The sequence below is a fragment of the Bidens hawaiensis genome, unplaced genomic scaffold (genome assembly GCF_021521415.1).
Source record: "Bidens hawaiensis isolate Kalapana, Puna unplaced genomic scaffold, B.hawaiensis_p1.1 tig00004539_1, whole genome shotgun sequence".
Taxonomy (NCBI): domain Eukaryota; kingdom Viridiplantae; phylum Streptophyta; class Magnoliopsida; order Asterales; family Asteraceae; genus Bidens; species Bidens hawaiensis.
The window spans coordinates 257,746-275,445 of record NW_027491276.1 but is presented as its reverse complement, the minus strand read 5'-3'; the positions used below and the strand labels follow the sequence as shown (position 1 = coordinate 275,445).

The 17,700-nt window shown below is 37.2% G+C and overlaps 1 protein-coding gene and 1 pseudogene across 2 annotated transcripts; one reads left to right on the top strand and one right to left on the bottom strand.

Moving 5' to 3' along the window:
• The first annotated feature begins 644 nt into the window (after nucleotides 1-644).
• Nucleotides 645-3,890, top strand: LOC143626926 (DNA excision repair protein ERCC-1-like; annotated as a pseudogene). Its single transcript, XR_013152511.1, has 9 exons — nucleotides 645-859; nucleotides 959-1,040; nucleotides 2,095-2,198; nucleotides 2,308-2,407; nucleotides 2,679-2,755; nucleotides 2,972-3,071; nucleotides 3,174-3,245; nucleotides 3,338-3,406; nucleotides 3,485-3,890. The product of XR_013152511.1 is annotated as a DNA excision repair protein ERCC-1-like (transcript).
• LOC143626925 (putative serine/threonine-protein kinase PBL7) lies at nucleotides 3,776-8,881 on the bottom strand. The gene is made up of 6 exons (XM_077096854.1): nucleotides 8,548-8,881; nucleotides 8,015-8,247; nucleotides 4,977-5,362; nucleotides 4,527-4,659; nucleotides 4,328-4,417; nucleotides 3,776-4,101 (listed from the first exon to the last, which is right to left on the bottom strand). The coding sequence occupies exons 1-6, from the start codon at nucleotides 8,807-8,809 to the stop codon at nucleotides 3,943-3,945; spliced, it is 1,263 nt and encodes a 420-aa protein (XP_076952969.1). The 5' UTR covers nucleotides 8,810-8,881; the 3' UTR covers nucleotides 3,776-3,942.
• Nucleotides 8,882-17,700: the final 8,819 nt, after the last annotated feature.

The following is a 17,700-nucleotide window of genomic DNA, read 5'->3' as shown; positions in this document are numbered from 1 at the left end:
AGACGGAACGGGAACAACGTGAACCCGATTAAGTTGGAACCCAAAATCCGGATGCAACATTTAGTTTGGTAATTGGGTTAAAAAGAGTATAGTTGTTTTCCTCCCATATGCTGTTTTGTTTGTACGCATGCATGTAGATATATGATGTATTTTCTCTATTGTGAATATGACGATTTGACGTTTTCTTTTTAGTTTACACAATTTGTTGATACAGTTTAGCTTTATGCCTATTTAAGTTAACATTTTTTTAGGTAACGTGTGTGTTTATTGCAGAGTTTGAACGAATAATCACATCAGGTGTTTTTATATATGACATTTCAATGAATTTTAAAATACACATTCCAACTTGTGACCAGAATCTTATTTGGGGTCGGCAAACATGTAGGATTCCTATAACATAAAACTAGGTATGACAATGGGTCGGGTTTAAGTATTTCTAAATTCATACCCGATTATGAAAGTCCGTTCCAAACCCGTCGGGTTTTAATCGGGAAGTTACCTATTGGGTTTCGGGTTTTGTTAAAATACGCGTTGGGTATACCGGTTCGATAAAACAAAATATAACCCGAAACCTGAATAATCTTAGGGCGTCTATAAAAATGAATGATTTGTGGAGGGAAGAAAGACATAAAAATAAAAAGGAAATGGCAAACAACGATAATCAAAATCCAAACAACAATAACAATTCAAATTCATTCGTCATCAAAATCCCTTCGTACGAACAAGTAATTCAATCAAAAGCCCCAGTAGCAGTTCAATCTCTCTTCAATTCTCCTTCATCTTTCACTCAAGCGTTTAATTACATTAAGAACACTGAGTTTTACGCTCCGCCTCAATCCCAGCCGTCAATTTCAAGGTAGTACCGGATTTATTTGATTTCTTATCTCGGTTTTCTTAAATTAGGGTTTTCTTAAATTAGGGTTTTCTTAAATTAGGGTTTTCTCTTTTATGGTTTTAGGGAAAGGGAAAATTCAACTCCTCCGTCTTCGGCTTCTACAAATAATAACAATCGGAATTCGATACTTGTTAGTAATAGACAGGTCAGATACTTTTATCATACACACTACATATACTTAGTTAGGGCTTTAAATGAACCAAATGTTAATAATTGTGCTAACATGAACATGAATAGAGGCTGCCTTCGTTCAATACTGTTTCGGTAATGTGTTTGTTTAGGTTCGTTGGTTAATGTTCATTTACGTTTTTTACTATTGCTAGGGGCTACTATTTTGATATAATTATGTTTATGATGACTATGTTAAGCTTTTTTTAGTATTATGTGATGCGCTTTGGGATTTTTGGGTGATTTAGTGATGATTAACATTCCAAAATTAATATATGTTCATTGTGTTTGGTTACGTTCGTTTACGAATGGACATGAACAAGCGCAATTCTTTAGCAAACGAACACGGACACAGAATTTCGTTCGGTAAATGTCTGTTTGTACGGTAAAAGCTTAACAAACAAACACAAACAAGGTCTCGTCTGGTTTACTTCGGTTCGTCTACAGCCCTACATTACATATAATGCATATTAGAAGTTAATCTTAAAACGGGTCATCAAGAAAGTTAACGGGCGTTTTTGAAGGACTGTGAAAGTTAAAGGGGTATTTAGAACGAGTTTAGTTATGGGTTTGAAAGTTTAAATTGTTTACTATTAGTTTTTGAATGTTTTGCAAGCTGTTTGAATTACTGATATTAGGAGTTTGAGTCCTAGTATGTTTAGGAGTTATTTAATATAAATAGATGGTTAGGGGTATGCACTTAGTGTTTCAAAAGTTATAGTGAATAGAAAGAGTTGATCTTAGTTGAGATCAAGTTCTGTGTTCATGTTCTTGGGATTCATTTTCAACACTGCATATAAGTAGTTTATATGCTCCAATAACAGAATATATGGAGTATAGAGTTCTTTAGTTTTCTCTTTCAATTTAATGTGTTTAATAAATTGTTCATGAAGAAAAGTAGTAATATATTTGTATGATCAAGACTCAAGATTGAGTAGATCGCTGATCTCATTAAGCAGTTTAAATGAAAAAGTTGTTCTGTTTTATAGGTTCGTTTTTCTTGTCTTAATTTTTATCAATGTTTTATGCAGAAGGGGAATCCTTTGCTCAAACATATAAGAAATGTTAAATGGACTTTTTCAGATATTGTTTGTGACTACATGCTGGGGAAAAATTCATGTGCTCTTTATCTAAGGTTTGTATGTAATTAGCTGGATGCACTTGTTTTTACATTATTTATTGGAAAGATTTGAACTTTATCTTCTATTTAATCTTATTTATTCATTATGATGTTTCAAATGCAGCCTTAGGTATCATTTGCTTCACCCGGATTACTTATATTACCGAATAAGGGAATTGGGAAAAAACTTCAAGCTTCGTGTTGTGCTATGCCATGTTGATGTTGTAAGATCTGTATACCTGCAGCTGAATATTTGATTTATTACTACGGTATAAATTATAGCATAGTTTATTTCTGACAACATTGCAACCTGATTTGGCAAAAGTTGTTGAAGTGGTCATTGTACTTTCACGTATTTTCAACCATTATTTATGATTTATAACATTTTCATTCAAATTGGATAATAGTGATTCAATTTATATTATTTTGAGTGTATACCTATTTGACGGTATAGTGGCTTTTAATTTGTTTTTACACTCTTGTTTCATGTTTTAGGAAGATGTTGTGAAACCGCTGTTAGAAGTCACAAGAACAGCTCTACTTCATGACTGCACCCTCTTGTGTGGTTGGAGGTATGATGTAAATGTACAAATCTAAATTTTATACAGCAGTATTACAATAGTATTATTTTAGTTAATCTTATTAGTAAGTTGTATTAATTAAAAATGCACTTTTGAGTGACTTAACCCATTTGGGAAAATTCCCAATTCTAACTAAAATCATTGTGAGAATCTTATTTTGTTAAAAATTTAGAGAACTAACCAAACTCTTTATATTAATTGTTTCAGTTTGGAAGAATGTGGTCGGTATTTGGAGACAATAAAAGTTTATGAAAACAAGTCTGCAGACCTCATTCAAGGCCAAATGGATACAGACTACTTATCAAGGGTACGATTTTGTGTTTTTTTTTTCACTTTCATTCAACATTTTTAACGGGGTTTTACCTGATTTTTATACATCTGTTACTGTCCTAATATTATGCATTTGCAGCTTTCACATGCGCTAACATCAGTTCGACATGTCAATAAGACAGATGTGGTTACTCTTGGTTCTACATTTGGGGTACTTTATATAATATATTTTTAGCTAAAACAACTAACTTTGAAAAAATAATAATAATCTTGTTTTGTTGACATTTTAACCATTGTTCTCAGTCACTGTCTCATATTATGGATGCCTCAATGGAAGACCTGGCTCATTGTCCCGGCATTGGAGAGCGTAAAGTATGCATTTTTATATTTTTATTATGTTTAATTTATTTTCAGTAATAATCAGTTCTTGTAATAATTATTGTTGACCAGGTAAAGCGTTTGTATGACACATTTCACGAGCCATTTAAACGCACGGTTCCTAAACAACCTTCAACAGTTGAAACATCTGCACAACAATTCACTCCAACTGAAGCTAAAGAAGACGAGAAGGAAATAACGCGTTCAAGCAAGCGCGATAAAAAGGAACCAAATCTAACCGTTAAATCAGCTCTTTCAGCAGCTTTTGCAAAATACAAGGAGAAAGTTGGTACCGAAAATAATCAAAAAGAACATGAAAACCCAAAATAATAATGTGATTAGGAAGTTTAATCTAGTTAATGTCTTTATTCGCGCACTCTGTTGCTATTGTGTACAAGAAAATATGCCACATCAGTTTTGTAATGAATCGAGTAATTTAGATTAGTTTAGTCAATGCATCGTTTAATGTATTGAAATTTGAATATAACTGAATATATGAACTACAATACAAATTAACAACCAAAGTGGCCCTATGATCTTGGGCTAATTCGTTTACTAAACCTGAAAGAACCCGTGGAGCAGCCAAAAGATATGCTGTGCACTATAGGAATCAACGACTGAATGACATCTGTCATCAAAGGTCGATAATCAGCTGCGGTTTGCACGCACATTGCTGCAATAGCGGCTACCTGCAATTGAAACAAAGTACTTTGATTTGATCATCTCTTTACTTATTGTGGTCAGTTTTACAGGTGTTGTGCCAAACGGGCCAATTTGAAAGTAAAGTTGAAAATGAGCCGGGTTATGTTCTTTATACAGGTTGCGGGTTGATCCAGTTAATGTAAAAGAAGCTACCTTTTACCATTTTACCATCTCTACTTTATCATAATTTAGCACGAGTAAAACCAAACTAACCTGAATTAGGTCCTTTCTTGAAAATTGACCATGTAGATTAGGATCAATCATCTCTACAACCGCAGCCCTATTCGTTAATCTTGGAAGAGCCTGCGATCAACCAAGTTTAAGATGCATAAAGCGCAAGGAAAAAGATGGGCTTTTTGCTTTTTTTGAAAATGTGGAAGCACGTATTTAAATGAATAATATACCAACTTACCCACGAGACAAGGACATGCTCCCTGGGTGGGCGGTTGGTGTCAATAGGTACGCGTCCTGTTAAAAGCTCTAGCAAAATAACTCCGTAGCTATAGACATCTGACTTAGTTGTAAGTTTTCCAGTTGAAGCATACCTACCATTGTCAAAATTTTAAAAATGTAAAAGGTAAATCAGTCTTAGTAATAGAAAAATAAGTACCTCTATGAATACCTCAAATCTGGTTACGCCATTGTCACACAAATGATGTGACACATCAAACATCATATTTGACACACCAACAATACAAAAAATTTCTATTTTTATAAATATTAAATGTTTCAAGCCAGCCCAACCCAACCTTATTTGGCCCGTGTTAAAAGTATATGTTTTGATATGAACCCGTTTTAACCAATGACTCAAAAGACCGGTTTAAAAAAATACAACCCACGACTCAAAAGACGAACAACTCACTCGGGTGCCAAATATCCAGTAGTTCCCAAAACACGGGTCGATATCAAGCCATTGAGCTTGTCCGAACCAATCTTGGCCAACCCAAAATCAGATACTTTTCCTTTGAAGTTTTCATTCAACAAGATGTTGGTGGATTTGAAATCAGCGTGTATGATCGATGGCGTGGTATGCTCATGGAGGAACTCGAGGGCTCGTGCACAATCGAGTGCGATTCTCATTCGGATTCCCCAACTTAATAATTGAGGTCGACCATCAATAGGGTGGAGGTGATCATAAAGAGTACCATTTGGCATGTATTCAAATACCAGAAGCTTGTGTTGGTTATCAGCACAATATCCAAGCAGATCCACAAAGTATGGGCAATGCAAACGAGTTAATAGATCCACCTGCATTTCATATTTTTGTTTGAGTTTAGTTCATGAGTAGTTTTTCAAGCTCGAGACCCGTAAGACTCAGCTCATTTATTATTGATTAATTGACTAAATTATTAACATTTTTAACTATTGTTTACATATATAAGAATAAACTCTATATAATATATTATATATTATTTAGTTGTTTTTATCATATTTTAGTTATATAATAATAGGGGGTCAAGTTATTCTACAAAGGGTAATAAAAATGAGAAGTGTGAAAAGCCATAAATAATTGACATGTGTCAAGTGAGGATCAATGGAAAAATGGTATAAAGGTAATTGTACAAATTTTCTCTCCCCACATGCAATGCACATGTTAATACCCCAATCATTTTAGAACGTTTATAACTTTATCGTATGATATTTAAAAAAAATCATCATAATAACAAGCGTTTTTTATCTTTAATATGAGTATGATTTTTGTTATATAAAATTTAAAATAAATATCACGTCATTGTGTCTTTTCGCACACCATTGTGTCTTTTTTCGCACACCATTGTGTCTTTTCACACATCATTGTGTCTTTTTTCGTCATTGTATCTTTTCGCTTATCATTGTGTCTTTTTTCGTCATTGTGTCTTTTCACTTATCATTGTGTCTTTTTTCGTCATTGTGTCTTTTCGCTTATCATTGTGTCTTTTTTCGTCATTGTGTCTTTTCGCTTATAATTGTGTGTTTTCGCACACCATTGTGTCTTTTCGATTATCATTGTGTCTTTTTTCGCCATTGTGTCTTTTCGCACACCATTGTGTCTTTTCGCACTCCATTGTGTCTTTTCGCTTATAATTGTGTCTTTTTTCGTCATTATGTATTTTCGCACACCATTGTGTCTTTTCGCTTATCATTGTGTCTTTTTTCGTAATTGTGTTTTTTTTTCGTCATTGTGTTTTTTCTCACACCATTGTGTCTTTTCCCTTATAATTGTGTCTTTTTTCGTAATTGTGTCTTTTCGCACACCATTGTGTCTTTTCGCTTATCATTGTGTATTTTTTCGTCATTGTGTCTTTTCGCACACCATTATGTCCTTTTTCGCACACCATTGTGTCTTTTCGTTTATCATTGTGTCTTTTTTCGTCATTGTGTTTTTTCGTCACTGTGTCTTTCAACTCATCATTATGTTTTTTTTAAATACTAATAACACCATTGTGTAATAATAATATTTAAAATTAACGATAAAATAACAACAAATTATCTAATACATAAAACACAATGATTAATACATGTTACACATTAACTTGAAACGTAAAACACAATGGTGAATACGTATAACACAATGACCTAAAACGACACAATGGTGAATTCGTATAACACAATGACCTAAAACGTAAGACACAATTATGAATATATATAACACAATGAATTGAAACGTAAAACACAATGGAAACAACATTTTACACAATGACACAATGAACAACAAAAAAACACAATTAAAAACCCATTAATTTTTTTTTTATTTTTATATAACAATATGATACTCATATTAAATATATAAAAACGCTTATTATTATGGTGAATTTAAAAAAAAATGTCTTATAAAAAAGTTATGGACATTTTAAAATGATGGGGAAATTGACATGTGTCTTGCATGTGAAGAGAGAAAGTCAACAAATGTGGGTTATTACCTTCATGTCATTTCCATCAATTTTTTTTATTAAAATAATCTTAGTTATTCAATTCTTAGATTAATGGACCGGATTCCTTCTCACCCTTCTCATTGTTGTTGTCCTTTATATTTTAACTTTACCCTATAATAATAATCATTATATAGATATATAACTAATATAATAAATCTATAATATATATATAAACGAAACTATAAAAGTCCTATGTGCGCGATGTGGTCGCTCCCCATTTTTTTGAAGTCATCAGATTTGCTTGATTTTTAAATAGAGACTTTTCATGCATTTGACCCGAATTCACGGGTATTGGTCTCATCAAACCCAGATGTTTCTTAAACGGGTTATAACATCTCATTAAATTAAAAACTAATCTCACCAAATATTTGATATAAAATTTTTATAAAGTAGGGATATACTAAAAATAATATCTAATTTATATAAAAGATATATATACTATTTATAATTTTTAAAACCAATTTTATAGTAAAAAAAATGTATTGGGTCTAATCAAATCCATATGGCTTTTAAACCGGGTTATAACATCTCATTTATTTGTGAAACAATATACAATAAAAAAAGTTAAGTAAATATTATAAACAAATACGGAGTAATATAAAACAACCCCGTAATACAGTGGATAAAAACTAGTAAAACTGTATATATAATAGGATTATTTAGACAGCTCAGCTCCAATAATGAGATTAGACTTGGCACTTGTTTATTAAAGAAGCTCGTTTAAGCTTGACTCGATTAAATAACTTTTATACCATTTTACTTTACGTGATGTTTAACCTTTTTACAAATGAAAAACCATTGTGACGTCACATTTTTGCCGGTCATAAGCATGCAAAAAAAACTTAGAAGTTCCTTACATTTTGGTGCAAAAAAAAAACTTTTTAAAATAGCTAAAAATTAATGTCATTTTATCATAATTATGTAACATAAATCTCATATGTAGAGGCTCGTTCAACACAAAATAAATTTGAAGTAAATTAATTAATACCTCTAGACGAAATGCGCGTTCGCCTTGCTTGCCTTCCCTGTGAAGCATTTTAATGGCGGAAAGAGTGCCATCGCGCAGCATCCCACGGTAGACATACCCGAAACCGCCCTTACTGACGAGATTAGTTTGGTTGAAGTCGTCGGTTGCCGATTGTAGCTCTTTGTATGTGAATACTTGAACCCCTTTAGATGTTGCTGATGGGCTTCCTCTATACATACATCCCTTCTTCATATCTAATAATTAAAAATAATGTTTTATTTATTTATATATATAAATAAATAAATACTTTAATGAATTAATCATCCACTGTTTTTCACTATTATTATATTATAACTTCAATTAACTTAAGTGACGTGTTTATGTTTAGTTTACGTTATTTGATGATATTTTACATTTCACGTACAGTGTGTGTGTGTGTATATATATATATATATATATAAAAGGAGCCGAAAATGCATAATTACTAGGACCGAGTGGTGTAAGTAGATATGTTATTGTATTTATAACTTTTTTTTTTCAAGAAAAAAAAGTACCTGTTGTAGCATTAAATGTTATGATGCTATGAGCATTGAACATGCAACTTTTGCTGCCAACGGAGCTTCCATTCGGTTTTGGAGACTTGTCACGACGAAAAAACACGACAGCTAGAGAAATGGCAAGGAGAAAAATGACGACGACAATGGGAACCAGGATGGTGGTTTCCGGTTGAATGTGATGGTGGTGGTGGAGAAAACGACGCCGGCTGCCATTGATGCGAGTTACTGTAGGCGGCTCCGTTACGGTTGTTGTTTCCATTATTGTCACCAAAAACAAAGAGGATAAGAGAGGGGATTAATTTACAAGCAGGCCGGGGTTGATAGTCAAGAACATATATATATATATATATATATATATATATATATATATATATATATATATATATATATATATATATATATATATATATATATATATATATATATATATATGGTTAAGGTTGTGAATGTGAATGTAGGAATGTGGATAATAAGGATAGATGTTACGGTATTTGTTTTTATAGTTATGGATGGAAATAATAACCTTATAATATATAAGTTAGTTTTATTAAACCTAGTATGTTAGTACGTTGGATTTTAATAATGAGAATAGTACGGAAAAACATACTAGAAATTAAAACACGAATTATCTACAGTTTATACTTTATTTATCTTACAAAATGTATATTCTTATGCAACAAATTATACGCGAATCAAATTCGAATATCTACTTTCGATACTCCCGAATGTGTATATTTTTGTTTACCAACAATAAGTAACGTTTGAGGGTATTTTTTCAAGCAGTTTTTTTCGTCCATGTTAATGTGTTGCGTCTCCAATCAATTATTATAAATTAAGGCACATTTCAAAAGGGGCGAACGTCAATGATGCATGTCGAAACACGAAATGAATCTGACCTGATCCATGACGATGTTTCCACGGATTTTGAGATGAACGAACCACGTCTTGATCTTCTTCTTCTTCGGCCTGCTTGAGACCTGCAATGGTTTTTCGGGTGTGTGGAGGTGACTGCTAAGAAAAACTTAGGATCTCTTGTTTACAGACACAAAAAGTGGTGGTGGCTCTTATTGAGCATGACCCCTTAATAAGGAGGTGGAGACCTCCTTATATAGAGAGTCTCATGGCCACCATCATGGTACCCTGATAGGCCTAGCCCAATTAGGGTTACCTCCACAAAACCCCCTCAGCCCAATAACATTATATTAGTCCATATAATAAAATAAGCCAAACATAATAAATTTAGGGTCGTAAAACCGGGTTTAGTACCATACCCCTACAAGCCCCCCCAAGTCCAGTGTTGCTCCTGGACGCGCAAGCGTCTAGGTGGAGCGCTGGACTTTATGAGGTGTGTTAGGCTGTGAGGCGGTTTTTTCCCTGTTCTTTGGCCTTTTCTTTATTGTCTTTGAGTTTTGGGAGGTTTTCTTCATGATGGTGACGAGCTGTAAAAATAACGAAGCCTGCGCGCGAGGCGACTTATGGATCTATGAGAATAATGAAGCCTGCGCGCGTGGCGTCTTACAAGCTATAAGAATAATAATGCTTGCGCGCGAGGCGTCTTACGAGCTATGAGAATAATAACAGCTTGCGCGCGAGGCGTCTTATGAGCTGTATGAATAATAACAGCTTGCGCGCGAGGCGTCTTATGAGCTGTATGAATAATAAAGCTTGCGCGCGTGGCGTCTTACGAGCTGTATGAATAATAAAGCTTGCGCGCGTGGCGTCTTACGAGCTATAAGAATAATAACAGCTTGCGCGTGAGGCGTCTTATGAGCTGTATGAATAATAAAGCTTGCGCGCGTGGCGTCTTACGAGCTATAAGAATAATAACAGCTTGCGCGCGAGGCGTCTTATGAGCTACATGAATAATAAAGCTTGCGCGCGAGGCGACTTATGTGCTATAAGAATAATAAAGCTTGCGCGTGAGGCGACTTACGAGCTATAATAATAATAAAGCTTGCGCGAGTTGCGGCTTACGAGCTATAATAGTAATGAAGCTTGCGCGAGTTGCGGCTTACGAGCTATAAGAATAATAACAGCTTGCGCGAGGCGTCTTATGAGCTGTGTGAATAATAAAAGTTTGCGCGCGAGGCGAATTATGTGCTATAAGAATAATAAAGCTTGCGCGTGAGGCGACTTACGAGCTATAATAATAATGAAGCTTGCGCGAGTTGCGGCTTACGAGCTATAATAGTAATGAAGCTTGCGCGAGTTGCGGCTTACGAGCTATAAGAATAATAACAGCTTGCGCGCGAGGCGTCTTATGAGCTGTGTGAATAATAAAAGTTTGCGCGCGAGGCGACTTATGTGCTATAAGAATAATAAAGCTTGCGCGTGAGGCGACTTACGAGCTATAATAATAATGAAGCTTGCGCGAGTTGCGGCTTACGAGCTATAATAGTAATGAAGCTTGCGCGAGTTGCGGCTTACGAGCTATAAGAATAATAACAGCTTGCGCGCGAGGCGTCTTATGAGCTGTGTGAATAATAAAAGTTTGCGCGCGAGGCGACTTATGTGCTATAAGAATAATAAAGCTTGCGCGTGAGGCGACTTACGAGCTATAATAATAATGAAGCTTGCGCGAGTTGCGGCTTACGAGCTATAATAGTAATGAAGCTTGCGCGAGTTGCGGCTTACGAGCTATAAGAATAATAACAGCTTGCGCGCGAGGCGTCTTATGAGCTGTGTGAATAATAAAAGTTTGCGCGCGAGGCGACTTATGTGCTATAAGAATAATAAAGCTTGCGCGTGAGGCGACTTACGAGCTATAATAATAATGAAGCTTGCGCGAGTTGCGGCTTACGAGCTATAATAGTAATGAAGTTTGCGCGAGTTGCGGCTTACGAGCTATAAGAATAATAACAGCTTGCGCGCGAGGCGTCTTATGAGCTGTGTGAATAATAAAAGTTTGCGCGCGAGGCGACTTATGTGCTATAAGAATAATAAAGCTTGCGCGTGAGGCGACTTACGAGCTATAATAATAATGAAGCTTGCGCGAGTTGCGGCTTACGAGCTATAATAGTAATGAAGCTTGCGCGAGTTGCGGCTTACGAGCTATAAGAATAATAACAGCTTGCGCGCGAGGCGTCTTATGAGCTGTGTGAATAATAAAAGTTTGCGCGCGAGGCGACTTATGTGCTATAAGAATAATAAAGCTTGCGCGTGAGGCGACTTACGAGCTATAATAATAATGAAGCTTGCGCGAGTTGCGGCTTACGAGCTATAATAGTAATGAAGCTTGCGCGAGTTGCGGCTTACGAGCTATAAGAATAATAACAGCTTGCGCGCGAGGCGTCTTATGAGCTGTGTGAATAATAAAAGTTTGCGCGCGAGGCGACTTACGTGCTATAAGAATAATAAAGCTTGCGCGTGAGGCGACTTACGAGCTATAATAATAATGAAGCTTGCGCGAGTTGCGGCTTACGAGCTATAATAGTAATGAAGCTTGCGCGAGTTGCGGCTTACGAGCTATAAGAATAATAACAGCTTGCGCGCGAGGCGTCTTATGAGCTGTGTGAATAATAAAAGTTTGCGCGCGAGGCGACTTATGTGCTATAAGAATAATAAAGCTTGCGCGTGAGGCGACTTACGAGCTATAATAATAATGAAGCTTGCGCGAGTTGCGGCTTACGAGCTATAATAGTAATGAAGCTTGCGCGAGTTGCGGCGTACGAGCTATAAGAATAATAACAGCTTGCGCGCGAGGCGTCTTATGAGCTGTGTGAATAATAAAAGTTTGCGCGCGAGGCGACTTATGTGCTATAAGAATAATAAAGCTTGCGCGTGAGGCGACTTACGAGCTATAATAATAATGAAGCTTGCGCGAGTTGCGGCTTACGAGCTATAATAGTAATGAAGCTTGCGCGAGTTGCGGCTTACGAGCTATAAGAATAATAACAGCTTGCGCGCGAGGCGTCTTATGAGCTGTGTGAATAATAAAAGTTTGCGCGCGAGACGACTTATGTGCTATAAGAATAATAAAGCTTGCGCGTGAGGCGACTTACGAGCTATAATAATAATGAAGCTTGCGCGAGTTGCGGCTTACGAGCTATAATAGTAATGAAGCTTGCGCGAGTTGCGGCTTACGAGCTATAAGAATAATAACAGCTTGCGCGCGAGGCGTCTTATGAGCTGTGTGAGTAATAAAAGTTTGCGCGCGAGGCGACTTATGTGCTATAAGAATAATAAAGCTTGCGCGTGAGGCGACTTACGAGCTATAATAATAATGAAGCTTGCGCGAGTTGCGGCTTACGAGCTATAATAGTAATGAAGCTTGCGCGAGTTGCGGCTTACGAGCTATAAGAATAATAACAGCTTGCGCGCGAGGCGTCTTATGAGCTGTGTGAATAATAAAAGTTTGCGCGCGAGGCGACTTATGTGCTAAAAGAATAATAAAGCTTGCGCGTGAGGCGACTTACGAGCTATAATAATAATGAAGCTTGCGCGAGTTGCGGCTTACGAGCTATAATAGTAATGAAGCTTGCGCGAGTTGCGGCTTACGAGCTATAAGAATAATAACAGCTTGCGCGCGAGGCGTCTTATGAGCTGTGTGAATAATAAAAGTTTGCGCGCGAGGCGACTTATGTGCTATAAGAATAATAAAGCTTGCGCGTGAGGCGACTTACGAGCTATAATAATAATGAAGCTTGCGCGAGTTGCGGCTTACGAGCTATAATAGTAATGAAGCTTGCGCGAGTTGCGGCTTACGAGCTATAAGAATAATAACAGCTTGCGCGCGAGGCGTCTTATGAGCTGTGTGAATAATAAAAGTTTGCGCGCGAGGCGACTTATGTGCTATAAGAATAATAAAGCTTGCGCGTGAGGCGACTTACGAGCTATAATAATAATGAAGCTTGCGCGAGTTGCGGCTTACGAGCTATAATAGTAATGAAGCTTGCGCGAGTTGCGGCTTACGAGCTATAAGAATAATAACAGCTTGCGCGCGAGGCGTCTTATGAGCTGTGTGAATAATAAAAGTTTGCGCGCGAGGCGACTTATGTGCTATAAGAATAATAAAGCTTGCGCGGGAGGCGACTTACGAGCTATAATAATAATGAAGCTTGCGCGAGTTGCGGCTTACGAGCTATAATAGTAATGAAGCTTGCGCGAGTTGCGGCTTACGAGCTATAAGAATAATAACAGCTTGCGCGCGAGGCGTCTTATAAGCTGTGTGAATAATAAAAGTTTGCGCGCGAGGCGACTTATGTGCTATAAGAATAATAAAGCTTGCGCGTGAGGCGACTTACGAGCTATAATAATAATGAAGCTTGCGCGAGTTGCGGCTTACGAGCTATAATAGTAATGAAGCTTGCGCGAGTTGCGGCTTACGAGCTACTTTATGTCCCGCGCCACGCGCAGATGTTGCATGCGCGTGCGCGTAGACTTTGGTTTTGTGTTATGCGCCACGCGCAGATGTTGCATGCGCGTGCGTGTAGGCTTTATGTCCCGCGCCGCGCGCAGATGTTGCATGCGCGTGCGCGTAGACTGTGATATGTGTGAGCATGTGATGCGTAAGCATGAGTAAAATGCGTGAGCATATGTGATGCGTGAGCATATGTGGTGCATGAGCATGTGGTATGAGGATTCCCAACCCTTGAGTTTGGCGCGTGTCCATATGGGATATTATGAGGATTCCCAACCTTTAAGTTTGGCGCGTAGCCATATGGGATATTATGAGGATTCCCAACCTTTAAGTTTGGCGCGTAGCCATATGGGATATTATGAGGACTCCCAACCTTGAACTTTGGCGCGTGGCCATATGGGATATTATGAGGACTCCCAACCTTGAAGTTTGGCGCGTAGCCATATGGGATATTATGAGGATTCCCAACCTTTGAGTTTGGCGCGTAGCCATATGGGATATTATGAGGACTCCCAACCTTGAAGTTTGGCGCGCGGCCATATGGGATATTATGAGGATTCCCAACCTTGAAGTTTGGCGCGTAGCCATATGGGATATTATGAGGATTCTCAACCTTGAAGTTTGGCGCGTAGCCATATGGGATATTATGAGGATTCCCAACCTTGAAGTTTGGCGCGTAGCCATATGGGATATTATGAGGACTCCCAACCTTGAAGTTTGGCGCGTAGCCATATGGGATATTATGAGGACTCCCAACCTTGAAGTTTGGCGCGTAGCCATATGGGATATTATGAGGACTCCCAACCTTGAAGTTTGGCGCGTGGCCATATGGAATATTATGAGGACTCCCAACCTTGAAGTTTGGCGCGTGGCCATATGGGATATTATGAGGACTCCCAACCTTGAAGTTTGGCGCGTGGCCGTATGGGATATTATGAGGACTCCCAACCTTGAAGTTTGGCGCGTGGCCGTATGGGATATTATGAGGACTCCCAACCTTGAAGTTTGGCGCGTGGCCGTATGGGATATTATGAGGACTCCCAACCTTGAAGTTTGGCGCGTGGCCATATGGGATATTATGATGATTCCTAACCTTGAAGTTTGGCGCGTAGCCATATGGGATATTATGAGGATTCCCAACCTTTGAGTTTGGCGTGAGGCCTGATGCGCGCATGCACGGCGATGGAGCGGTGACTCGCGAGTGCGCGTGCATGGCGGAGGTCTCTAAACCTAAAACCTAAAATCTGACTCGCAATTTTAAACCTAAAATCCAGGTCTGTATTCTAGATCTAGATCTGTAAATCAGATCTGGATAGATCTGAAGCTCGGAGCAGATTTAAAACCATCAAAGATCCGGAGACTTGATCATTCGAGTCCGGCAGTTTCTTTTCGCACAGATCTGGAAGCCTCTTTTAGATCTATGGATCTTTTTGAGCTTTAATAGAACAAGCCTTGAAGCCTTTTTCCGTAAACTTCCAGATCTGGGTTTTCCTGGGAGAGATCTGACAGCCGAGATGAAGATCGAAGGGTAGTTCGTTGCCGTCCCACGGATGGCGCCAATGTTGAAGCACGAAATGAATCTGACATGATCCATGACGATGTTTCCACGGATTTTGAGATGAACGAACCACGTATTGATCTTCTTCTTCTTCGGCCTGCTTGAGACCTGCAATGGTTTTTCGGGGGTGTGGAGGTGACTGCTAAGAAATCCTGAGGATCTCTTGTTTACAGACACAAAAAGTGGTGGTGGCTCTTATTGAGCATGACCCCTTAATAAGGAGGTGGAGACCTCCTTATATAGAGAGTCTCATGGCCACTATCATGGTACCCTAATGGGCCTAGCCCAATTAGGGTTACCTCCACAAAACCCCCTCAGCCCAATAACATTATATTAGTCCATATAATAAAATAAGCCAAACATAATAAATTTAGGGTCGTAAAACCGGGTTTAGTACCATACCCCTACAATGCCAAAGCCTTAGAGGTTCCTTAGCACAAAACCTATAATAACATTGAACGGACATTTACATCATTACTACATAATTTTAATGTTTCCTACCAAAATTTCCAACTCATTTCCTACGAGCACGTACTATCTCCTTCACATTTTCTAAGAAATTCCCATGAGAAAAGAGAACACCAAATTTACAACAAAATTTTTACAAGAGAGCCACAATTGTGTTTGAAATGCGTAGCAAATTTTACAATACAATTTCAACAAAAAGACAGATACACACTTTTATTTAACATTTTTGTGAGAAAATGCCTAACAAAAAATAAATATGTAAATAACAGATTTCATCTGAAATTTGTAAGATATATACCAACACAATTCTTATTGATTGATGTTTGTTTTTAATTATATTGTTTTTTTTTATTTTTTACGAAATTTCTTATAGGAAAAATCTTGATTTTTTGGGTAAGTTTTTGTAATGTTTTTCGTCATAAATGCATATGAAAAAGAAAAAAAAAAGTAGTATGTTTTTGTTGAAAATGTGTTGAAAACTTAGGGAAAAAATTAAACAATAAAGATATGTTTATAATTATTATTGTAGTAATTGTATGATTAATATAATAAAAATAATTATTTGGGTATGTGGATATTAGGAATTTATAATATTACATTTTCAAGTGACTTTCAGCATTAGAAGTTGTAACCTTGGCTTTAAGTGTTTGTAAATTGATTACATCATCTTGCATATTTATTTTGTTGACAACTGTCCACTTCCACCGTCTCTCTCTCCTTCTATACACTATACACGTGCATATTACTCTCCAGATCTATTTCCTTTCCACTTTTTGACGATGGTAGATTCGTGGTTGGAATGGACGTTGATTTCTATATGTTTCTGTCCTCCACCAATGACCGTCGTCGACGCTGCTGTTGCCGGGTTTGATTTTGAAACCCTTGGTAGCGGTGGTGTAGTTATAGCAGGTAGATTCAGAGGCACTATTCGGCGGTGTAGTGTTGGTGTTCCGGCCACCTGTCTCCGCCATAACCTCTATTCATTCCTTTATCTTTGTAGCTTGAATCCGTTAAACACTGTAGTTGGGTTAAACTGGTCAATGTGTGAACTTGTCGACTACTTAAAGCTGTGATGGAATCCTGAGCTTTATAGGTGATGTTGTCTAAGCCTCTTTGATTCTTATTTTTAATAGCTTGAATAGGTTAAACATTGTACTTCGGTTAAACGGGTCAATGTGTAAAATTGTCATGATTAAAAAAAATGACTTGCTTAAATAATTATTGTTTAAATAATCATCTCTTTTGTTATACAAAATAAATTGTGTACATATGAAACTGTTGTATACAGATTTATTGAATTTTTGTTGCTGTTATTTAGTAAAATTCTATAGTTTTTTATACGTTCAGATTTTTAAGTACACTTCAATAGTTATCACACGGTGGTGTGATGGTGAGGCAGGTTGCATGCTCTGCGATTTATCGCATACTTTTGTCGGGTTCAATTAGAAACCCCAAGTGGGAGGCCTGGTAGGTCGGTTTTGGGTTGATATGCTTTGTAGGGATTTATGATGATTTGTTAATTAAAATCTGAATATTTGAAATTCATGTGAGTGGTTATTGATGGAAATCTTTATGTAGGGATAAACTTTTGTGAAGCAATAGAGCAGCATACTTTGATACTATAAAGCAACACCATCTGCAAGTAGCAATGCTTGAACTTAGGCTATCTTTTGCATGTTGTAAATGGACACAGACATAACTAATATGGGTTGTGGGCATCATCTAAACTGTTTTGTCATATAGACATATGTAACCACTTTATATG